The 26,760-nt window shown below is 43.1% G+C and overlaps 1 protein-coding gene across 1 annotated transcript in view; it reads left to right on the top strand.

Annotated features, from left to right (window-relative positions):
* The window catches only part of si (sucrase-isomaltase), a 103,013-nt gene that overhangs the window by 45,891 nt on the left and 30,362 nt on the right, over positions 1-26,760 (top strand). Inside the window, exons 20-28 of the mRNA XM_083773327.1 lie at positions 9,385-9,441; positions 12,807-12,931; positions 13,224-13,312; positions 14,744-14,793; positions 16,829-17,002; positions 22,505-22,654; positions 22,932-23,138; positions 24,162-24,316; positions 24,529-24,697. Coding sequence (XP_083629453.1) covers positions 9,385-9,441; positions 12,807-12,931; positions 13,224-13,312; positions 14,744-14,793; positions 16,829-17,002; positions 22,505-22,654; positions 22,932-23,138; positions 24,162-24,316; positions 24,529-24,697 — 1,176 coding nt within the window. The remainder of the gene's footprint in view (positions 1-9,384; positions 9,442-12,806; positions 12,932-13,223; positions 13,313-14,743; positions 14,794-16,828; positions 17,003-22,504; positions 22,655-22,931; positions 23,139-24,161; positions 24,317-24,528; positions 24,698-26,760) is intronic.

The raw sequence follows: 26,760 nt of genomic DNA on the forward strand, positions 1-26,760 counted from the left end.
GAACTAGAAAAAGTGGCCTTCTGGGCACAGGTCTCCACCAGGATTTCTTCCTCAGCCTAGTGGGAATATGCGTGCACAGTTTCATCGCAATCGGACGCTGCGTTGAGGAGTTGTGGCGATTTGTACAAAGCGGGCTACTCCTGAAAACTGTAGGAGTCAATCGTGGCCAATCAGGATGGAATATGAGAAATCAAACAAACCTGCCTTGATCACATGACTATGGAGATCATGTGTACCGATTTGCGTGAAATTTGGATAAAATCTGAAGGAGTAATAATAGAAAATGTGTTTTACATATGTCGGCCTCCTGGTGGCGCTATAAAGAGCAGATGTGAAAAATTCCAGGCAAAGGTTTTTCCTTGGCCTCTAGGGAGTTGGCATACAAAGTTATCCACAGATCCGTGCAGTTAGAGGTAAAAACACTTTTCGGCCAGTTATAGCGCCACCTTGAGGCTGAGTTGAAATTGTTGATGTGGCATTTTGTCCTCGGCCTAGTGGGAATGTGGGTGCACAATTTCACGGAAATCACGCGATGTGTTCATGATTTGCAGCATTTTGTTTGAAACTGAGCACTCCTGTGAACTTTGGAAGCCAATCTTAACCAATCAGGATGGAGTGTGAGAAATCTGAAAGACCCGTTTCGTTGAATGGCTCTAGAGAGACTGTGTACCAATTTGCGTGATGTTTGGACAAAATCTGTAGGTGTACTGTGCAAAAACTTGTTTTGCACAAAGCGGCCTCCTGGTGGCGCTATAACAGGCCGTTCTGGAAAGTTTTGGGCAGAGGTTCATCGTTGGCATCCAGGGAGTGTGTGTGCAAAATGTGGCATCGACCGGGTTAACGGTGGCCGAGATTAGCTGCTCACGGACACACGGACGGACGGACGGACACACGGACACACACACGGACGGACGGACGGACACACGGACGGACGGAGTGCAAAACATACTCTCCCCACATGCCTTCGGCCTGGTGGAGACAATAATATTAGTCATACAGGACAAAATGAAAGAATTCTTACTCCAAGCTCACGACGTGCTTGGAAATGTAACACACATCAGGGGAGGCGGTACAGCTGGCGCTAAACACGAGGTGCAGTGTCTCATGGAGCTCAGCTTAATACACTGCATCGCCGAGGTCACGTCCTGTAGCTGAACTTTAAACACGAGGTGCAGTGTCTCATGGAGCTCAGCTTAATACACTGCATCACCGAGGTCACGTCCTGTAGCTGAACTTTTGTGCAACACGCTGTGGTCAAATGGGGGGAAGGTAGGATAATCTATTTTTGACAGTTTCTCACTTATATGCCATGTTTGTCAAAAGCTCTCCAGATGAAAAGCCATTGTTATGCTTAATTATGTGCCGTGTCATGCAGTAATAATTCGGCAGCCCACACGTGTCATGCTGTCACACATTTTGCGATTATATATCTGCTATTTTCAGGGGGTGACTATTATTAATACATGACACAAAGTATCAAGTCTTTAACAGCCTTTAACAGTTGATTTTCATTGTGACGTCATATGGACTTTGTGCATGCCCCCAAAGGCACCACTTACTTCACAGTGTGAAGTGAGTGGTGCTATTTCTTGAGGGGCGATTGCCTATATGTCCAGCTTTTAGTGTGTGTGCAAACACAAACTTCGTCCTAACAATGAATGGACAATTTTGAGTGTTTACATTGCATTGAAGACGAAGGTGAGGGCCCAAATTCTGATTGGCCGGAATGAGATGATGTATATCGATGATGATAAGATACACTTTTATTTATTTTTACATTCCTAATAACAACAACTCTACATTGTAATGGGAGTTGCCGACAGATTCAGCTGTGGAGCTCTGAATCTGTCTTGAGAGATTAGGCAAGCACTATGTACAGTATGTAATCTATGACAGTCTATGACGTCATATTGATGATATCAGTGTGCTCCATATATGAGTTATTCCACGAAACCGGTGAGATTTGAGCTTTTTTAATTATTTTTTTCTTTTCCGAATATACCACAATATTAAGGACATCATCTCAGGCATTCAATTAATATTATATTGTTATGTAGAATAATATAATATAACAGGGTTGAACATGGGGGTTGTGATTTTTTACTCAAGATGGCCACTATGGTGATTAAAGGACCACTTCACCACTTTTCAACTTCTCTTCCTATAATTGGTTCTTACTAATGTTCATGATAAAATATCACAATTTTTTCCTACTCAGTCTGTGTCTCATAGCCATAGTAAGGCTGTGGGCAGTTCAGAAACCCGTCCACAAGTAGCCTCGGTACCAGGCTTTCATTTTTGTTGGTGCAAAAATTGAAAGCCTGGAGGAACGCATTGGCCGCTCTGGTCTAAAAGTGGGAGTCAACCCTTCCGGGTGGGCGTCGCTCCAAATGATGTGACGTAGCGCTGCACTAGGGGGGAGAGGAGGGGCCGGGGGTGACGGACAGATCGATGAGATCCAATCAGGGCGTGCGCAAATCTGAGCCGCGACTTGCGCCTCTAGACCAGAAACCTAACACGTTAGCTCAGGCTAGTCCACACGTGACATCGATGGTGAATCCAAGCTCATAGAAACGGCAGGCTTTCTTTTCCTGAAAAGTTGCAATGCAAAAGTTGAAGCCATCATTCTCACGATAATAAAAATTTAAATATATTTTAAAACTAATTTTCGTCACTGGTGGACGGGTGTCCGAACTTAGTAGGAAAAATGGTGGTGTTTTATCATTAGTGAGGATTATATGAAGAGATGTTGATAAATGGTGATGTGGTCCTTTAAGAGGAGACCACATGGCAATGATGGCATACATGAGATTAAGAAATCAGACATATTGTTGAAATAACAAACACTTTTTTCACAAATAATAGTTTTCTAGCTTTATTCCATGTAACGGAGTAGAGCTGTTATGATTTACGACCGTATGTGAGAGTATGTATAAACTAGAACTGCACTCTGTCGAGTGCATACTTGCTTGTTGCACACTAGTAGGCCATAAATGGCCAACTAGTGCGCAAGCAGAGCGCGCAAGTACTTTCGACCGCTGTAAACTGTCAAATCTCAGTATCTCTGTGAAGGAACGTTTGAAATGTCTAATTATTAGGTGTAACTATTTGCTACCTACCTACTTTATGCATGTAAACACCTAGTATTATTAAGTATGGTTCAAGTTTCTATCTATATAAGAAATACAGTTTTATCAATTTAGAAATATTCTGGATCCCTTTTTAGTTTTTCAAAGAACAATAAATCATTGATATGTGATGAAAAAAAAAACCCGCCAACCCACCACTTTTGATGCGTATGCACCGTCCCAGCAAATTGTGCCTGATACGGCAGTGGTGCCAGATTACATACGTGTATACACAGGAGCATTACCTTTAATCCTCCCAACACTAAAACATAGCGTCATTACGTCACCATCGAAAACCAATTACACTCTGGCATTGGGTCCTTTAATCCACATATTTCTTATGTCATCATTGAGAGCTAGTTATACATATACTATATATATATATGTAATTTGTAAGTTGATTTGCGGTATACTGTGGTTACTGTGGCAGCCTATCTACAAGCTCACACGTGTCATGCTGTCACACATTTTGCGATTATATATCTGCTATTTTCAGGGGGTGACTATTATTAATACATGACACAAAGTATCAAGTCTTTAACAGCCTATATGTCCAGCTTTTAGTGTGTGTGCAAACACAAACTTCGTCCTAACAATGAATGGACAATTTTGAGTGTTTACATTGCATTGAAGACGAAGGTGAGGACCCAAATTCTGATTGGCCGGAATGAGATGATGTATATCGATGATGATAAGATACACTTTTATTTATTTTTACATTCCTAATAACAACAACTCTACATTGTAATGGGAGTTGCCGACAGATTCAGCTGTGGAGCTCTGAATCTGTCTTGAGAGATTAGGCAAGCACTATATATGTACAGTATGTAATCTATGACAGTCTATGACGTCATATTGATGATATCAGTGTGCTCCATATATGAGTTATTCCACGAAACCGGTGCGATTTGAGCTTTTTGAATTATTTTTTTCTTTTCCGAATATACCACAATATTAAGGACATCATCTCAGGCATTCAATTTGTTATATATTGTTATGTAGAATAATATAATATAACAGGGTTGAACATGGGGGTTGTGATTTTTTACTCAAGATGGCCACTATGGTGATTAAAGGACCACTTCACCACTTTTCAACTTATCTTCCTATAATTGGTTCTTACTAATGTTCATGATAAAATATCACAATTTTTCCCTACTCAGTCTGTGTCTCATAGCCATAGGAAGGCTGTGGGCAGTTCAGAAACCCGTCCACAAGTAGCCTCGGTACCAGGCTTTCATTTTTGTTGGTGCAAAAATTGAAAGCCTGGAGGAACGCATTGGCCGCTCTGGTCTAAAAGTGGGAGTCAACCCTTCCGGGTGGGCGTCGCTCCAAATGATGTGACGTAGCGCTGCACTAGGGGGGAGAGGAGGGGCCGGGGGTGACGGACAGATCGATGAGATCCAATCAGGGCGTGCGCAAATCTGAGCCGCGACTCACGCCTCTAGACCAGAAACCTAACACGTTAGCTCAGGCTAGTCCACAAGTGACATCGATGGTGAATCCAAGCTCATAGAAACGGCAGGCTTTCTTTTCCTGAAAAGTTGCAATGCAAAAGTTGAAGCCATCGTTCTCACGATAATAAAAATCTAAATATATTTTAAAACTAATTTTCGTCACTGGTGGACGGGTGTCCGAACTTAGTAGGAAAAATGGTGGTGTTTTATCATTAGTGAGGATTATATGAAGAGATGTTGATAAATGGTGATGTGGTCCTTTAAGAGGAGACCACATGGCAATGATGGCATACATGAGATTAAGAAATCAGATATATTGTTGAAATAACAAACACTTTTTTCACAAATAATAGTTTTCTAGCTTTATTCCATGTAACGGAGTAGAGCTGTTATGATTTACGACCGTATGTGAGAGTATGTATAAACTAGAACTGCACTCTGTCGAGTGCATACTTGCTTGTTGCACACTAGTAGGCCATAAATGGCCAAGTAGTGCGCAAGCAGAGCGCGCAAGTACTTTCGACCGCTGTAAACTGTCAAATCTCAGTATCTCTGTGAAGGAACGTTTGAAATGTCTAATTATTAGGTGTAACTATTTGCTACCTACCTACTTTATGCATGTAAACACCTAGTATTATTAAGTATGGTTCAAGTTTCTATCTATATAAGAAATACAGTTTTATCAATTTAGAAATATTCTGGATCCCTTTTTAGTTTTTCAAAGAACAATAAATCATTGATATGTGATGAAAAAAAAAACCCGCCAACCCACCACTTTTGGTGCGTATGCACCGTCCCAGCAAATTGTGCCTGATACGGCAGTGGTGCCAGATTACATACGTGTATACACAGGAGCATTACCTTTAATCCTCCCAACACTAAAACATATCGTCATTACGTCACCATCGAAAACCAATTACACTCTGGCATTGGGTCCTTTAATCCACATATTTCTTATGTCATCATTGAGAGCTAGTTATACATATACTATATATATATGTAATTTGTAAGTTGATTTGCGGTATACTGTGGTTACTTTGCGCCAAAAACCGTCCCAGCCAACCCGCCACTTTTGATGCGTATGCAAATAAAACAGCAAATTGTGCCTGATTTGCTGGGACCAGATTACATACATGTATCATAGACTGTAAAAAATATGGACAAAGCGTTCCCCGGGTCTAACATGAACGTAAAATGAAGCCTGTAATAATATGCTAATTCCTGATGTAAGTCGCCATCTTTGGTACCAGCTGGCCATTGGCTGGCTCCGTTTTGTATACCAGCTGGTCATTGGCTGCCCAGACAACGAGGCGGGACTTCCCCCCTTCTTCTCCGTTGGTTTTTATTTTGACTCGAGTGGGAGGGGAATCCCGATCATAGACTGTAATGGTAGCCACGCCCCTCAGAACATACGCGATGTTTTTTTTTCTTTATGGTAATTTTTTTAATTAATGGGACCATAATTTTCCAAAAAGAATATTATGACATTATAAATGAGACTTTAAACTAGTGACTGGAAGAAGAAAGTATTCATGACCATGTTTATTAAGGTAATACAGTCTAGGTGAAGTTGGGCCAAAATACATGGGCCTCTATGGAGCTATGGGGCTTTTTGGGTCCGGTCCAGCGCCACAACAGGCCATTATATGAACTACCGATTTCAAATGAGGCTTCACGAAATATCTGGCTGACTGCCCCCCTGACATGTATACACAGGAGCATTACCTTTAATCCTCCCAACACTAAAACATATCGTCATTACGTCACAATCGAAGACCAATTACACTCTGGCATTGGGTCCTTTAATCCACATATTTCTCACGTCATCATTGAGAGCTAGTTATACATACTGGTCCCAGCAAATCAGGCACACTTTGCTGTTTTATTTGCATACGCATCAAAAGTGGCGGGTTGGCTGCCAGGGACGGTGCATACGAGCCGGGCGAAACTATTACTTGCGCGCTCTGCTTGCGCAAGTAATGACAATGACAATCATGTCATCATCAGTATTGGTCAGCAACTCTACATCTGACCTCAAACCCTTAGATCTCAATATATGGATATATGTCAGAACCTGTTCTGACATTCCATATGTTGATCCTTCCCCATCCATCCTTCCTCTTCGATGTTTCCCTTTTGACTGATAACTGTCCATTCAAACTCTAGACGGGACCGCCCCAAAGTTATTAGTGCAGCCACGCTCGACAGACAGAGACTGAGAAAACCAGACTTCTCAACAGGCCCGAAAATTAAGGCCCGGCCCTCATCAAACCCTGTACACTCAAGATAATGTCCCTAGATCTCTATAATGGAGCTGACTGTTCTGACATTGTTGATCTGACCTCATCAATGCCTCATCAATGCCCCCATGCCAAAGCGCCAGCACTCGCCCAGCAGTCTGCCATCAACGAGGCGGATGCGTGCACGCGGTCGCTTCTCGCCCTTAGTCTTACTGGTTGTCACTCACTCACTCACTCACTCACTCACTCACTCACTCACTCACTCACTCACTCACTCACTGACTCACTCACTCACTCACTCACTCACTCACTCACTCACTCACTCACTCACTCACTCACTCACTCACTCACTCACTCACTCGCTGACTCGTTGACTCACTCACTCACTTACTTACTCTCTCTGTAATGATACACAAATTGTTATCAGATCAGAGTCAATGCCTCAACATTGATCTCTGTGATATATTGACTGAGGGGATATATCCCCCCCTCTCTCTGTCTGTCCCCTGTCCCCTCTGGTCTTCCTCTATGCCACACACACGCGCACGTACACACGCACGCGCATACACACACGTGCGCGCATGCACACGCACACATGCATGCACACACGCACGCGCACACACACACACACACACACACACACACACACACACACACACACACACACACACACACATACAACCCTCTCCAGCCCCTTCATCAAACGTTTGCTTCCCCCATCTCATCTGCATTCTCCTAATCAGCTGCACTCAACTCACCCCCTGTGATCTCATCCCATGTCATCTCTCTCTGCCTCCCGTCCTCCGCCCATCATCTCTCTCATCCCCCTTTACCAAGTCTATGCCATCTGATCACCCTGCTGGTGTGAGTCTTCGCACTGCCAGATCAAATCTTACTTGAGGGATAGCGGGGCTTTGAGCGCGTATGCAAGGCTCTTTGTTTACGCTGGTCCCACTCAATCACATTTACTCACTTAACGTCTCTCGCGTCCGTCAGCGGGGTGATTGATGGGCAACGTGAGTGAACCAGGCACCAGAAAACAAGGTGCGGGGTGAGCATCCATCTCCGGAGGCCGCGGTGCCCCTCGGGGCTGTGTTTGTATGGTGACATGACAGGCTGTCCACATTTGCGTTTGGAAATGAGACCCAGGGACAGAGCGTTAAGTGTTCTAATTTCTTGGGTGTTTTTAACAACCCTATTTTAGGCATTCAAAATCCGAAAATGTTTGATCTACAAGTTCACACCGCTTCTTCTATTTTTATGCACCACTGTCAAACAACAAAGTTATCCATTCATTTAGCTTCCTCCTGTTAGTCACCAACACCGCAATATGGCCAAAAGTATATTGGGATGTCATGCGTTGGACGGTGGATAATACAGTGGCAGTGGCTCAGGAGGTGGCCACTGCTCCCGGTTTGATCCCTATCATGGCTCCCCATGTGTTAGTGTCAAAGAGTCCTTGAGTCGTTCCTTTGTCGCCAGTGTGTGAATGTATAATGCATTGCACATGCCACATTTCTTTCTGCTTTGGATAAGTACACTATACAATATACAATATAAATGCACCATATAGGCCACAGGTTGCAGTAGATGACCATATGTTTGGTCTGTTGAAATAGGTTTTAGGTTTCCTATACCATGAGGAATATCCAAACTGTTTGTTTTCTTACACACACACACACACACAGACACACACACACACACACACACACACACACACACACACACACACACACACACACACACACACACACACACACACACACACACACACACGCACTCTCACAGTCGCACATGCACATGCACACACACACACACACACACACACACACACACACACACACACACACACACACACACACACACACCTTCCATCGTTCCTTCTTACCATGTATTGCTACATCTGCTGCCATCCTGTCATCTCCCTCTCTCTGTTGGTCCTATACTGACAGGCCTATGAAGGGTTTAAAAGGGGACATGCGGATGAAATGGACTGATAGAGATGAGAGAGAAGCATGACAGAGAGCATGTGAGAGAGAAAGAGGAGAGAGATAAAGCTTGTGTTGAGATTGGGAGCGGCGATGTACAATGACACTGGAACCTTGTGATGGACGGCTCTGGCCTACACAGAGGACACACATAATGTGGTCTTTTTTTAAAGGACATGTAGTTCACACTATCCCTGTGTGCATTATCTGTTCTCTCTCTCTCTCCTGCTCTTTTCTCTGGTCAGGAAGTGTGTGACAGCTATCAAATACTTGGCTCTCTGCTATTGATTGTTCTTGTCTGTCCCTCACCTTAAGCCATCAAAGGCTGTCACGCATCGGTCACCAATTGATGCTGTCTTTTCCATCGGCCCTTGCATAATGTTATTATTATTATTATTATTATTGGTATTATTATTGGTATTATTATTATTATTATTATTATTATTATTATTATTATTATTATTATTATATACTTATTATTGTGTGCGCAATGCAGTGTTTATTTAACTTGGCGATCAGTTGCTGTCTATCTTTTCAACAACTTAAAAAATGTCTTGTATGTCTCTTCCAGGGTGTGGAGACAGTATATGCATATGTGCCAGATGCCATTTGGTATGACTACGAGTCGGTAAGTCTGTCTCCTGCTAGATCCACAAATTCTCCTCACACGCTGCTTAACGGGGTAATCTCTCAAGAGATGCAGCTAAACACAGCTAGTTTCCCAGGGGGAGAGGAGGCGGGCTCATAGGTTGGTGAACCAATGGGAGCCGGAGTCGGTTTTCTGTAGAAAAGCTCGGCTACTTCCAGGCTACGCTGCTGCCACTCAGACTGCACATACACGTTTCACTGGCTGAGTGCCGCTGCCTCCTCTATCCATCATTTCAAACGAAAAGCCCTCCAGTGTTTCATAAACGGGCCAGCCATATATACAGTACTCGGCTTTGACCCAGCCTTGTTACTTTCCTGCAGCCCATTTTCACCAGGAATAATGATGACTTAATTAGGCTATTGCATATAACAGACATTAATTGAAGGGCATAAACCGAACACACGTACAGACCGACAGACAGACAGACAGACGCACACACTATAACACACTGGCCACATGTATCACATGAAAGGCTTTTGCCTGGGGGTTTTGTCTAAGACAGAGAGATAAGCCAGTGAGAGTAGGACAATGACAATGAGTGAAAGAGAGCGACTGACTATTTCCCCGGCAAAGAGATAAAAGAGGTGTTGAGTTCCTTTGGGACCTTATTTAGGCGTCATGCAGACAGTGTAAAGTCACCCGTTGATCTGATGAGTGATTAGATTGGCTATGCTGCTGCCACTTATTTTCCTGGTTGGGCCACTGCGCTATCTGTGCATGCAGGAGTGAACAGGGGGTTTGGGTGATGGAGAGAAATGATCAAGAAAAAACAAATTGGCTGGAAAGGGCTAAAGTGACATCAAAGAGAAAGAAAAGTAGCGGGTGAGAGGAAGAGGAGGGGGATACACCAGAGATGAGGAAGGCCATGACAGGAGGCATGGCAAGGAAAAGAGTAGAGGAGAAGAAAGCATTAGGCCAGCAGGGATAAAGGTAGAGTCCGATGGTGGAACAGGTAGAGAGGGAAGAGCAGGAGTGAAGAGAGGGGAAGGGATTGAGGAGACCTACTTAAGGCTGACAATGAGAAGCTGATACGATATGAAATTGCCTATAGACGCTTCAGTAACTCGCACCTACGCACATGCCCATACTAAACGGGACACTCCGACAAATAAGTGTTCCCTCTCTCTAAGATTCACACACGCGCAGTCGCGCACACACGTTCGTGCACCACGCACACACACATACACACAATTGGAATGGAGAGAAAAGGGATAAAAACAGAATTAGAGCAGAGTGAGAGAGAAGATGAGGGAGAGAGAGAGAGAGGAAGAATGAGGAGAGAGTTTAATTGTCTTGGTCTGGTCGGAGGATTCAGTCCTCCGGGACTCAGAAATTAGCTGTGCTCTTTTGAGGCCCTCCGAAATATGAAAGTGTGTGTGTGGGAGAGAGAGAGAGAGAGAGAGAGAGAGAGAGAGAGAGAGAGAGAGAGAGAGAATGAGAGGACAATGAAGAGAGTTAATCTACCCCTCCATTGGTAGAAATAAGTGCTTATTTGAGCAATTGTACTCTCACTTTTATGTATTTCTAGCAAAAAAAGAAAATAGCTGCATACAGGGTACGTAAAGCCTCAAGTGACCCAATCACTCCTTTGAAATTTGTAAACATTTTTGAAAAGCTCTCAAAATGGTATGATTAAAGCCATTGTTCAATGGTACAATGTAATGTTTTGCATCTTACCTATGCAGTATTTTGCTTTATGGAAATATGCTGTGCTTTCAATGCAAGTTTTGACAGAATTAGTCTCGTGTGGCCAGCCCTCCAATCTCACTCTGCTCTGAATGGAGGTCAGGAGAAACTCACTAGAATTGTATATGAAAACATTGCCTGAATTATAATAATAAAATAAAGATTTATTATCCGCATCTAAACCCACCACACATCAACAGGTGTTCTTGGCGTAATGCTATACCTGCTGCAGTCCCACTGCATGTGTCACTTATCAATTGATATGCACACCCGGGTGAACCCCTCTCCATCTACGGGGTGAACCCCTCTCCATCTACGGAACGGCTCTCAGGTCCCTGACCATATGGCCCAGACCCTTTTCTATGCTTTTTTTACCTGGAAAAATGCTTTCTTAGAAAGCAAGCCTGGAATCTGAGTTTATGACAGAATAAACCAAAACCACTTTTTTGTAAGGTCATTCAAAGGGGACTTTTGGTTCACATTACTGTATATTCTCAGATACAGCAAGCATCACCAACTCTTCTTTTAAAAAGGCTATGTTCTGTGTTTGTTTTCCGAGGGGATTTCCCTGCTCTGTGTTCAGTAGAAGTAAAGGAGCCCCGTGTCAAATTGTACTTAAAGGACAGCATTTTTGAGTGGTGCAACCACTCCAAGGAACAGCAATGTCCCTATGTTTAGAGTACCAATGTCCCTATGTTTAGAATCTAAATTGACTATAAACAAACTATATTGTTTATATTGTGTTTAGGATCCACGATGACCGCAGCACCAGGAGGGGGTGGGGCGGAGGTGAGCGGGCAGGGTCGACATATGCCCTTACTGGGCTGCATTCAAGACACTTGCCTAGTGTCTGACACCTGACTTGTGTCTGACACCTGTCTTGTGTCTGAACACAGCTTTGATGGATGTGTTCTGCCCCCCTCACCCCCCATCAAACAAAATGTTTGGTCAAACCATATGGGCTTCCATTGGAAATGCATTGGAGCAGCCATTAAAGACATACACAGGACAGACACAAGACACTAAGACAGGTGTCTTGAATGTGTGAATGCAGCCCAGTAAGGGCATATGTCGACCCCACCTGCTGCGGCCATCTTGGATCCTAAACACAATATAAACCATTGGAGAGGGGTGGGGCTGAGAAAGGCCCTTATTCATCTAAATGGTTTCTACTTCCTCATAAACCCAATAAAAAGAGGTATCGCTCATGTTTCTATGATGTTTTAAGATGTAGCCTACCCTGTTTCAGAGAGGCAGCCATTGTGTATTTTCCCGGTATGGCTACCAGAAGTATAATTCACCATGTCTTTTGGTATATTATGATGTTGGTCATGTCCAATTTGTCCATGGCATAAACATCAGAAATGTGCATAAAAGTGAATAATTTTGGAGTTTAGACAACAATGAATTATGTGGTTTTGCATAATCACAGTATACCACTAAAATGGAATTTAGCTGCCCTTCTGAAACTGCTATCACACATTTTCTCACTCCTGGATGTCAGACGAACAAAATGATACCACACATGTCTTGTCCCTTTTAGTGATACCGATATCTCATTCGGCCCAGGGACTATACTGGACAATATAAACAAAAGACACATATAATTACCTCATTAAGAGTGTCACTCTCACAGATTGTCTTGCTCCACCATATAGATGGAGCGATTGGCAGCCCGCAGACAGCATGTTCAGATGTACCTGCCAGCAGACAAGCTTGGTTTACACATCAGAGGAGGAGCTATTCTCCCCACACAGAGACCAGCTGTTACCACCACCTACAGGTATGCATACATGCACAAATGGATCCTATTTGGTTTAATATCATATCCATCTGTGATTGTTTGTACAGGTGTCTATAGGGATTCCTTTGTTGATCATCCAACTGTGTGTGTGTGTGTGTGTGTGTGTGTGTGTGTGTGTGTGTGTGTGTGTGTGTGTGTGTGTGTGTGTGTGTGTGTGTGTGTGTGTGTGTGTGTGCGTGTGCGTGTGTGCGTGCGTGCGTGCGTCCCTGCGTGCGTCCCTGCGTGCGTGCGTGCATGTGTGATGTGTATATGCATTTGTGTATTTTAACAGTCGCCGTCAGCCAATGGGTTTGATCGTTGCCCTGGACGACAATAGCCAAGCAGCAGGGGAGCTATTCTGGGATGATGGAGACACCCGAGGTAATGTGTATACGTGTGTGTTTTTGTTTGTGCACAGTCTGCACATACACACAGTTTAGTCTTGGTTTAGTCTCGCTAAGGCGTAAAATAACCATTACTTCTTGTGGACTCGATTCACATTAAACTCACTAACCTTTAAAGCATAACCCTAACCTTAACCATTGGTACCACAGCACCTCAAAGGCCCTTAAAACAAGGCTCCAGACCTCTCAAAACAAACTGGTCAGGCTCCTACTTGGCCTCACCCCCCGAACCCACCTCACCCCTGCCCACTTTGACAGGCTGGGATGGCTTAGGGTCGACGACAGAGTACAGCATCTTGCAATGGGTCTGGTCCACAAGATTCGATACACCACCAAGATACCCATGTACCTGTCTAAATACTTCCTTAATGTAAACGAAGTCCACACCCACAACACCAGAGGGAGTGCAACAAACCATGTACAACCCAGATTCGGCACAAACAAGGGACTAAATTATTTTCGCTCCTATGCCACCAAAATGTGGAACGCCCTACCAACAGTCATTAAGACATGTGAATCCCTTGACTCCTTCAAAACCGCTCTCAAAGGGCACCTACGGATGGCTGCATTTCGAAGCTGGCCTCTGTAAAATCTGAATCCCCCCCCCCCCCCCCCCCCCATTTTCCCTCACTGTATATCGTATCTTTTCCCTTTTTTGCTTCCCATATGATGAATTCCTGTTCTGTTCTTTACCTACAGAGAAATGTCTATTTGTATGTCTCTAAATGTTTGTATGTCTTTAAATGTTTTGATGAATTGAACAATGTGGACCCTGTTGTAAACAAGTGTAATGCTTAATTGGGTCGTCCACTCACAGTTGACAGTCTTTGTATTGAGTTTGTGCTTAAAATGTACTGTAAATTCTACAAACTGTTAATAAAGATTTCAATCAATCAATCAAACCCAATGCCCAACCTTAGCTGAAAAACACTTGACACAAGCCTAAACAAGTGCTTTTAGGATACCATCAGGCATTTTTGCTCAATTTATGTTGGTTCATCCTAGCATGTCTATATCACGTGTAAGCCAGATTGAACGTGCCCCTGACACTTTAACACTAAATGGACCAATGGATGTATGGCACGCCTGCTGGCATGACGCCAGATTGGGTTGTGAACACGCTGTGCATACTTATCTTGTTGACTTATCTTGACTGCAGAGGTGAAGCTTAGAGAGAACTCTGCATGAATCACACGTACTGTTTACAATCACTGGCATTCAGGTAATAAGGTTACATTTATAATTATCACTAATACAGTACACCATAGCACTTTCAGAAAATATACACCGGTACTTCAGTGCTGAGAAGACGGGAGCAAGGAAGGGAAGGAAACCTGATATAGAAATAAATATTTTTAAAAAGGCAACCAACCAATGTTTAATCTTACTTTAACTTTTCCCTCAACAGCAACGGTTGAAACCGGCAACCACATCCACTACAAGTTCTCTTTGTTCAATGTAAGTTTGACCCTCTACAGCAGTAGAAACCGCATCTGTCAGCAGAGCAATTCAGAATGTGTATACACCACAGGAAGTGGAGGGCTAAGGGCGGGCCAAACGGGCAACATCCTGTTATACACATTATATTGAGGCCTGCCCCCAGAGGCAAATGCATAGGAAACACACAGCAGAGGGCGCTGTTTCTCCTTTTTCGCCGATGGGTACCCAGGTTGCTCATACAAAGACGAGTTCTATCCACCTTATTTGGGGCATTTAATTATAGATAAACTTAATTTATTAATGTATGTATTGTTTCACACATTTTCATGTGCTTCAATAGCTTGAATTGCAAGGTCACAATACATTGCAGTGTGACCCCCTGTTTCATGCTGCATTGAGGTTTATAACCAATTCCCCCTATAGGACTCATCACTGTACTCTGTACGCCCTTGTGGGTTGGCATTCCTTAACGTCTCGCAGGTTGCTACATTGGTATACTCTCATTTATAAAGCCATTCTTGGTAACCTCCCACGTTACATTGGTTCTAAATTTGAACTTGTCCAAAACTCTCTCAACCTCAGATCAAATGGTTGGTTACGCTATGTCGTGCCCCCAACAAAATCTGAGGCTGGGAAAAAAAGCAGTGCTTATTTCGGACCCTGGTCTTGGAATGACCTACAGTCCAGACTCAAACTGGCTGCTGTGATTCCCCTAGTGAGCTTTAAATGGATTGCCATGGGCACACTTCCCATACACTGCTCCTGCTTTGACGTATAGCAACTGTCTGCTTGCTTTTTTAGTCAACTAGCAATTCCCGTTGCTTAGATCTTTTAGTCCTTATTGGTCGCGTTCCTGTTCTCCCTTTTAGCTTCTTTGGTAGTGGGTACTGTATTTATGAGCATTGTATGTCTGTCCTGTTTTTTGTTGTTATTTTTTGTTACTGGCAGAGTTGTGTCACTTATTTTGCCTATTGTTCTGGCCAGTTCACACTTGTAAAAGAGACTTCAGTCTCAATGTGGTTTTTACTGGTTAAATAAAGGTTAAATAAAAAATAAAAAAATCACATGGCACTTGAAGAGCTTGAAGACTTCCACTATGAATGCAAGGGTGCCTTGAGATTTTGACTTGCTCATTGCTGTGCCCTGAAACCACACATTCCTGCAGAGCTGACCACTTTACACTTGTAAGTGTAGAACACTGAGTGTAGAACATCAGTTCCACTGTACAAAATGATAAGCAGTGGCACTGCACTCAGCATTTATCCATGCTGCACTGAGATCCTGGATATTAGTTTTGCAGGCCAATGCAGGGGTAGAGGTACTCTCAGAGTTACACATTGAGGAACATTCTTCTGTGTATCTGTTGTCTGTTGATGAAACCAATATTTGTTGGACTTGCTGAGATGGGTCTATGCTCAGTAGATCTTTTTTTTTCCTTTAAATGTTTTCATCACACGATTTTGCAACCCATTTTTTCAATTATATAATGTAATCCTGGGCGTTTAATTTCCTCTGCCAACCTGGGGGGGGGGGCAGCGGACTGACCTCATGCTTACTTCTATGCATGAGGAGTCCAAGCTGCTTCTTTTCGCCTGACAGGGGAGATTTTCCCCGGCTGGACGTAGTGCGTGGAAGGAACACGTTATTCCAACCAGTTCCTATCTCCTCCATCAGGTGCCCCGGCTGTCCAGGGGGAGGTTTTTTTAGAGATCAGGATTACTGCATACATGTTTTTTGAGAGGGTACCTACCCTAGGAGACACCGGTAGAACATGCAAACGCCACACAGAAAGCTCAGTAGATCTGTACATGGCACACATTGGATTTGGTGGGTGGGTGAGTGAGTGAGTGAGTGAGTGAGTGAGTGAATGAGTGAGTGAGTGCATTGTTTCTGGAACATTCATTTATCTTTAAAACAATACAAAAATAATGACATGTGACATTGCCATTGTCATTAATCCAGCGTGCAAGATTTTATTGATAAGATACTGTGACTGTGTTCACTTGTAATGACTGCAAATGAAGCACTTCCATTGGGACCTTTGTCTCCATAGGGAGAACTGACCATGCAGGCGACCCACGCTGGTTACAAGGACCCCAACAACCTCACGTTCGAGAACATCACAGTGCTCGGAGTTGCATATCCCCCCTCTTCTGTCTCCCTAACTCACGGGAACACCACTACACTACTGTCTGAAAGGAACATACACCATGACACAGACAAGAAGGTAACATGCACGCACACACACACGCGCACACACACACACACACACACACACACACACACACACACACACACACACACACACACACACACACACACACACACACACACACACACATACATTGTATAGCATCACTAGCCCCTTTGAAACGAAGGCTACTTCTATTTCCCATTGTCATTTGTTTCAATAACCCATGAAGGAAAGTGTCTGTACATTTCAAGGTTAGCCTCTAAAGTGTAAAGACTGATGGTAGGATGTCAGGATGGCAATACGTTAGTGTGAGAGTGTGAGAGTGTGCTCCCATGCGTGCATGTGTGTATGTGTGCGCCTGTGCAGACTCTTGTGTGAAAAAGATCGTTTTTTGTTATACTTTAGTTTCACTGTATTGTCTGTTTGTGTGTAAGCATGTGTATGCGTGCGTGCGTGTGTGTGTGTGTGCACGCATGTATTTTCAAGGCCTGTCATGAAAAACAACAACAACAAACAATTTCCTAAGTGTGGAAGAATGAATGTGCTGTTGAATTAAACACCAGCTTGTCCGTTCATCCATCACGGTCGGTCCGTCCTGACAGGGAGGCCTTGGAGATTTCTCTCCACGACCTTGTTGTGCCAAGTATTTGTTACACTTGTACACATATGGTACTTACAGCCAGTTAGTGCACCAACCGTTAGCCTCTTTGTGAGTCTTAAGGACCCAAGAAACCCAAGAAACCCATTTCATTCAATTCTATCTCATCTATAAAAGGGGATGCAGGACTTAACATTAACCTTTTGAGGCACTTGTACTTCAGCACTAGCAAACAAATACATGAGCACAAGTAAACAAATACATTTTAAATCATAGCCCTAGAATGCTGGCAACATATACTGTCTTTAGTTTTTGGTTGTAAAATAATAGCCCTAGAATGAGACATTGAGGTTTCCCTCATTTGCAGTGTCGTCGAGATACAGTACAACATAATACAACATTTTCAAAGTAATAAACAAAGCAAAAAAAATGAAACAGAACAGCAACATTTCCTCATTGTGTGATCTAATACAATTAAAAGTTGCAGACACTTGGGGTAAGTCTGCAACCAAAGATTTAAATTGACCGTATGTAATGGGAGAGCAGATCTTTAATTTAAGCAAGTCATTCCACGTGGTTGTGTCACTAAAACAAAAGGCTGTTTTCTCCAGTTCTGTGTTTACATTTGGAACCTTTAGTGTAAGCCAGTGACTGGAGTGTGTCCTATAGGATCCCAATCCAGCAGAGGTTTAATATACAACGGTAAAATAAACAGATACCAATGTTTATTTCATCTGTCGGCCAAGGAAGGCCAGCCCACTCTGTCATATAGGATGCAGTGATGAGTTCTATAAGGTTAACCAGATATAAATCGCAGAGCAGAGTGATAAACTGCATCCAAGGGATTCATGAGGACAGAAGGAGCAGCTTACATGAGTGCTTGTAGCACTCGTGTACAATCACCCATGCTCGTGCTGGACTGAACATGAAAACTTCCTTTGGGAACAGTCGATGTTTGGGAAGCACAAACGTATGGTGCACATAACTACAGGGGCCCGTTCCACGAAACTTGGATTAGAGATTAAGCCGGGCTTTAACACATATCCTGGCTTAATATATCCTGGATCAGTGATTAACCGGTTTCATGAAAGCTGGTTGATCTTGCCAGATTAACTTAACCAGTTAACCTGGATATGTTGAGGCTTGATTCGGTTTCATGAAAGTGATGCTACATTAGTTACCATGGAAACTAATGCTTTGGACTTAGCCTGCTCCGGACCAGGCTAACAGCCAGGTTTAACCTAATCCTGATGTCTTTACTGTTCATTAAGCAGTCAAACTGATCACAAACGAATGATGTTTTCCAGATTTATTCAATTATTATGGGTTTATGTTGCCTTATTTGTATCGGTCTGCATTAAAGGACTAATTTAAGCACTATATAAAATCAAATAACCAAAATATATAGGCTGCACAACATCATGACAGCTTGTGAGCTTGTAGATCAGCTGCTTTTGGTGAATGTTCCCCATGAATAAGTTTGCTGTCGTGCAAGTGCACGGTTAAGAAGAATTATTATATTATATATATATATATTTTTTTTGTAAACGTGAAAACCACTAAATATTACCATTACTCATTGTTTTACAACATATTACCATTGTAACGTTTCACCCACTACTAGTCCTACATACTTACACCTAGAAACCCCATTCAAACCTATTTAGGTTCATCCTACGGTGGACATGTGTGCCTGAACAGGAATCTTTGAAATGTTTCATAGTTTTAGAAATATAATGCTTTCAAATTTGAGACATTTATAGGCAGATAGTGGCACTTCAAAAAATCACTTTCACCTAGAAACTCCATTCACACATGGAAACACATGCTGGAACTTTTTACTTTGAAATGTTTTGTAGTTTCTGAGTTATTTAACTTAAACGCCCAATGCATTCTCAATGGCAATAGCACAAACTTTGGCATGCTACATGAACCCATGACCCTCACCAGTCTGGCCCCTGTCTGGACAACAACCCCCTTCCCCAAAGGTAGGTCCCTCAGAGGAGGGAGCTATGGCCAAATATCACAATGCGACAATATCATTATTCTTACAATATTAAGAATTCTGTTTTAAGTTAATAGTAGTGGTAAAATGTAAACTATATTTTTGGGGTAGTTAATCATTCAGTCTATCCACTATTGAGAGTATGTTCTCTCTTTAATTACAGCAGCAGTATTTATTTTAGAAGCTTAAGTTCTTGTATCAGTAAGTCTTGAATAGATTAGTAAAGATAATGAGATATACAGAAGGGGGCTGTAATGCAACTATTAAGGATGCAAACTGCCTTAATACCCCATGAAGAAGAAGGATCAGTAAATCTGTGATCCACATAATGGGTCTAGAGACAAAAAAGGCCCAATCCCAATCCACTCCCTTGCTGACTCAATGAGCCCTCACTGATTTAGCTGCGCGTTCATGTGAAGTCTGCGAGGGCTTGAGGGATGTCCCATTTGAAATCGGTAAGTCAGTGAGGGCTCAGCCCCGCCCCTTTATGTGCCCTTTGCCAAAGTCAGCGTCGATGCTGACTTTGGTCAAAGGAATTGCCCACAATGCAAAGCGTTGTGAGAAATCTTCGGAATTATCCAATAACAGCGCCTACAGCGGACACCGTTGGAATATAAATAGTTTGAAGAAGAACGGGTAGCGTAGCCGACATTGATTAAAACGTTTTGGAGAAGACAATCATGGCAATGACAAAAGATAAGTTTACATGTAAGTAGAACGCTCTCTCTCACTGATGATGAATAAGAATAAGCAGAAATGTACTTTTGTTCTCTGCTGAAATGATTCCCAATTGCACTTTGCTCAGATCTGATTCAATTACTTTACTGTTATGTGTACGAACAACAGGGACCAATGCGCAAACCACGCAGTTCATACAACTGTGTGTGCAGTACAACTCCTATTTCACGGGGTATAGAAATGCCTCCATGGAAGGATATGAGTATTGAGTAAGTAAACTACTGTAAGGTGCTATTTACACGAGGATGGTGTTCATAGAAAATGGCAAAGTCCCGTTGCGTTCTCATTTTTTCTTACCCTTTACACGAGAACGCACACGTTATGCTATAATGTGCTATTATGCTATAATGTCGACAGCTAGGTGGCGATAATGGGCTGCCAAATAGACAGGTCACCCACGTACAAGAAGAAGAACCCCTTCACGCAAGCCTGCGCAACACGGCTCCGTCTTTTTGGCAAATCTAGAACTTCCTGTTTGAGAGCTAGCAAATTTAAGACATCCGGTTGCTTTCAGAATAAAAGTGTCGTTATTTAAATAATGATTACATTACATTATTATTATTATTATTATTACATTACAGCTATTGTAAAGACACACATTATGTTTCTGTGTAAAAATAAGTAATTAAATAACACAGAAACATAATGTGTGTCTTATAGCATCATTTAAATGCTTAATTTGTAGTTTTAATGTGCAAATTAAACTTTTTTTCAATACTCTAGAGGATACTCTTATTTTGAAGAGATGGTCTTAAATTTACTAGCTTAGATTTGCCAAAAAACAGTGCAAGCGGCGCAACACTGCTCTGGGCTGACACTGACAGGCAAAAGCGCCACGGGGTGGTATATATTTTATAATACATTAGGCTACATAAACGCTGCTGCTGCCGCCTATCACGAGGCTTTTTATTTACATCATGGTTTTACATTCACCATCGCTGATGAGCAGCACTTTGTAGGCGAAGAGGGAGGCTTGTTCAGGAACTCCATTATATCATAATTATATGGCTCTGCATCAATGTAATAAACATATGCGCTGTGAGCCAACGTGAGCCATGATGTCATAAGTTTTGCGGATTCACCGTTTTGCCTGTTTACACGGAGAAGGGATAAAACAGCGTTTCTTCTGTCGTCAAGGCAACGTGAGACATTGCAAAGTGCTGTCCCATTCCTTTTATACCCAGTTTGGAGCCCTTGGAGCCTATCACCCTCAAGCACTTACAGCTGACGTCACTAAATTCAATGAAGGTCCAGGGCTCAGGGCTTGAGGGAGGCAATTGGGATTGGGCCTAGCCAGACTGTCTATTAAGCCAGGCTTGCTGATCCCGGCTCGCCAAATCCACCAATTCCGAGCCTCGCTTGGCATTAGTGGAACGTAATAAACCAGGCTGTAAAGATCAGGATTTAAAAACCTGGCTTTGGCCTAAATCCTGGATTAGTTAATCCAAGTTTCGTGAAACAGGCCCCAGGTGCATTGCGATTGTTGTGGGGTAATATTAATCACACCACCTGCCAATTGTGTGCTCCACGCATTTGTGCTTCCCAAAGGAAGTTTTGCTATGTTCAGCCCTGAGATCATTCCAGGCCCTTCGCCGGAGAAAATGTTGTCCGTGTGCAGCTCGTGGAAAAATGGAGATATTTTATTAAATAGGCTACAAGTTTTCTGCCAGAACTTTCAAATGAATATGAAACTAGAGGACAATATCTGACTCTGAGTCTTAGGAATTCATTTCGGGCCGGGCCTAAAATGTATGCTAATCAGTAGGGCCGGGGCAGGCCTCGGGCTCCATGAAAAAATGCGGGTTTAAGTCCAGATCCAGACAGCCTTATTGCTGCGTGACACTGCCCATCTCTCTCCCCCCGTGTTCTGTTAAATCTGCACAAGGCATAAAATCCCCCCAGAAATAAATATGTATAGTGAAAATAGCCGATCTGCAAGCTCAAAACAAATGGGTATTTTTGCAGTTTGTCATGAAGTATTTAAAAGTAGTTTAATGTATACCCTCTGTGAGGCTCCTTTCCTCAAACATTGTTTTTAACCCCATGAAAATGTTTTATGTTCAGTTAAAAAAGTGCAATTGCGACACTTCAATAATCTTAGTTATTTTCTATGATCTGTCTCCTTTCTTTCCCCTTGCCTCCTCTCCCTGTGAATTTTGTTTGTCCTCACCCGGGCCAACACCACTCTTCCCAGGTTCTTTCCCTGCGAGGCCTCTCTCTGGCCCTGGGTCAGACGTACGTGGTGCGATGGGACCAGGTGGTTACAGAGTACCATCGCTTCGACTGTCACCCAGAGGAGCGTGCTGATGAGGCAAAGTGCCATGCCAGGGGCTGCATCTGGGAGGTATGGGGACAGCAGAGTTGATCATTCACACAAATCACATCACGAGCTATATAAAAATAACGTTTGACTTCCCTCCTTTTACGTTAAAAAGATTTATGCTGCTAGTATATACTGTACATAGCAACAAGAAAAACAAAAGGCAGTAGTGGAACAAATCGGTACCAGGCCGGGGGATGACCGCAAGATCGGGCCCCCCCCGGAACCGAATAAACAAGGAATATTAAAAAATAAAATATTAATTTACCACTACTTCTTTCTGTCTTTCTCGTCCATCCAGCCAGCAAACCTTGAAAAGGTCCCATGGTGTTTCTATCCTCAAGACTATGGCTACACTTATACAACAGTAAAGCAGACTGCATCTGGTATGATCTTTGACCTCAGACGCAACAGCAAGTACCGAAGCATCAACCGGCCAGGGTCTCCAGACATCAGTACACTCCGTGCGGAGATCCGGTACCACAGTGAGCACATGCTACAGTTCAAGGTATGTAATGTACGCCCTGCGTCTACCACCACGCGGTCCGTGTTGTTGTTTCTCTGTGAATATTGTGTGTCCGAGTGAGACACACACACACACACACACACACACAAACTGTACATTTTGAACGAAGGCAGACAGCGGTGTGTCTTGGCCACGGACTGTGTTTTTTCGGTGTTCTTGTTGTTTCTCAAGTTATGTGTGGTGGTGGGGGGGGGGGGGGGGGGCATGTTTGAGGTTAAATGCTGTTTGGACCACAGTAGGTTCCTAAAGGTGCAGCAAAAACAGATTCATATTTCTTAGACATAACAGTATGGACCCTTTTCACAGTAGGCCTATAGCCAGTCTGACGGGTAAACACAGCTGAAGGTAATACCATTGTGAGTTTATTTCATTTAGGTGTTACTGTGTCCCAGCTTGGACAGCTCTTGTACAGTTAACTTCATGCTGGTACACGGCAACAAAAGTAATACAAAATTTATCAAACCCACAATTAACGTTATTAAACCTTCACCTGTGTTTACCTGTCAAATTATTGGAAATAACTTTACTGGTACCCCAACTTATTCCTCAGAGTAAGCTGGCAGGCTCTATGTGGCTCTATGTGGTTAAAAAACAAAACACCTGAAGGGATGCAACACTCTGATTGGTTCGGAAGCACACAGCCTTCCGTTTTAGACGGAAACTTCAAAATAAAATTCCCAAAAGGCCATTGCACCAGTGTTGATTTTGACAGCAAATTTTGATTTTAGTTTTAGTTTTAGTCTCTTGAATAGTTTTCATATAGTTTAGTCACATTTTAGTCACGTGGAATGTCTTAGTTTTAGTTTAGTTTTAGTCGACTAAATATCATAAGATTTTAGTCAACTAATTCTACAGTTGATTTAGTCGACTAAAATGTTTTTTGGCTGGCCTTGATGCCGTCGTAATGACAGATTTTACACTTGCTGAAAAAGGTCTATAGTTTTAGTCGACAAAATCAACACTGCATTGCACCCTGTCTTTAACTACAATACCACTGCTTCCCAGATGTGGGATCCAAACCAGCAGCGTTATGAGGTCCCAGTGCCGCTGTCCGTCCCTCCTACCCCAGAGACTGATGAAGGCAAGAGACTATACACGGTGGCCTTCACCAAACAGCCCTTTGGCATACAGGTCTTCAGGAAGAGCACAGGAACCAAGATGTGAGTGGTTCTGGTTCAGGAACTTGAACTTAGCCCATTTGTTGTGCTTAGTGTACTGTATGGTAACAGCTAATAATCAAACTAATCTATTGAATCGATTATTTAAAAAAAAATTGCATTGCATCGACACTATTTTAAATATTTCAGCAACTTACTAAATTCTCTCTCTCTCTCTCTCTCTCTCTCTCTCTCTCTCTCTCTCTCTCTCTCAGTTGGGACTCCTCTGTACCAGGGCTTACCTTCTCAGATATGTTCATCCAGGTGTCCACACGACTGTCTTCTGAGTACGTGTACGGCTTTGGAGAGACAGAGCACCCCACTTACAAGCATAACCTCAACTATCACACCTGGGGAATGTTCGCCAAGGACCAGCCCCCCGGCGTAAGAAAGAAAATAATAACACACATGCACGATGTGCGCATGCACGAGGAATGCACCACCATCAATCGTATAATTGTATTGTAAAACAGGATGCAGATATGCAACATATTTAAAACATGCAGCATCAAACATATAATCCCACATGTTTGCTTACATGCATAATTCACACGCACGCCCCCACAAACCCCAGGGTAATATTTGATTAATGTAGGATTTTCTACCTTTTTCAATATGTTCCCTAAGTGATACTGTATGCTGTAGCTGCGCAAAAATGTTACTTTACAGGATATGGACAAAATTGGATCCAATGTCTTTATTTAGTCATAGGTTTTGTTAATACTTTGTTAAATATTTGTAAAATACACAAAGAATTCACATCATGACACACTGTGAGCTGTACCCACTCATTCTGTCTGATTTAATTGACATTGTGATCGGCTATTTTGGTGCATAACACCAGTACAACTACCAAGTATAACCCAGACATTGCAAGCTCATGTAGACCAGATTGGATGCAATGAGAGTGAAAAACACATCTCTGGCACTGTCATTAATATCAGCAACAGCTGGCATTTTTGGGGGGGAACGTATCACCACAGTCCCATGAATATATTATATGAAATCCGACTTCCCGACAACATACGGCTGTGGGTTGACTCGTAAAAGACCTTTCCCGGTGACTCGTAAAAGACCTTTCCCGGTGCAGCACATACATATTTGCCTTTCTCACATTGGTGTCACGTTTGATGTGTGGTGGCGTTTTAATATGAGCGGTGATTTTGCAGTGTCATCATGTTCCCTGTGTGAACGTCGGGGCGCCCATGATAGGAGGTTTTCCTCTCACATCAGCATTATCAGGCTTAATTGCTGAGCTGTCAAGGCAACTCCACAGGGTTCACACGTGTGTAACAGGGCTTATTTGAAAGACAGGGGAGGGATGGAAGAAGAGAGAGATAGAGAGAGAGAGAGATGGGAAGGGGAGTCTGTAAGAAAAAAGTATGTGTGCATTTCTGAGTGTTTGTGTCAATTTGTGCAAATCTGCAGGTGTAAGAGAGACATATATGGGATGAAAGGGCATCATAGAAGGAGGCATATTGCACACACACACACACACACACACACACACACACACACACACACACACACACACACACACACATACATGCGTGTGTGTGTGTGTGTGTGTGTGTGTGAGAGAGAGAGAGGAGGAGGGAGAGGGAGAAAATATTGTAAAACATCAAAGCATGCAAGCACTGTCCTGTCATTGGCAGTCACCCTTTGCTAGCGGACAAACTAATGACCTTTCTCCCTCCTGACTCAGACTGTCACACCATGTAACAAGGACGCGCGGACACACACACACACACACACACACAGGGTCGTACTTCAGAGCGTTCAGAGTGTAGGAGACTGGTGGGCTGGGATGTGTCTCTGCATTCCTCACACCAAGATGACAGTCAAAAGTAGCTGGTCTGCTGTCCCCCCCTGCCATCTCTTCCTCTCCATGTATTGTCACCCCCCCCCCCCCCCCCCCCTCTCTCAGAAATAAATAAATAAGTACACATTATAAGTAAGCCACTCTTTTAAAAGGCTTTTAAAAGAGGATACAGTCTACGTTGCACTGTACAATCCGAAGTCTTGCGGAGGCATTTGATTCCATTTGTACTCTCACAGAGCTAAATTGACTTTGTGGATTGTACTGACAGGCCTGCGTTCCTCGGGCAGGTTGTAAAAGTACTATAATATGACTTGGGGAAACAACAGGGCTATGAAATTGCAGCAATTCAATAAAAGGAGGTATACTGCGGGCCTGCAGATATTGACTGAGCTGTCCTGCCCTGTCCTATACCTGGGCCCATATCAACACCAGTACACATAAATTCACCGCATGTGGCGCTCCAGTTTTTGTCAGCATTCACCTATTTAACCACTTAAACCCTACACACACACACACACACGCACGCACACACACACACACACACACACACACACACACACACACACACACACACACACACGCACACACACTAGGGCATTCATCAAAAAATCGATTTATCGATTTA

The sequence above is a fragment of the Protomyctophum parallelum genome (genome assembly GCF_964188405.1).
Source record: "Protomyctophum parallelum genome assembly, chromosome: 9".
NCBI classification, from domain to species: Eukaryota; Metazoa; Chordata; class Actinopteri; order Myctophiformes; family Myctophidae; genus Protomyctophum; species Protomyctophum parallelum.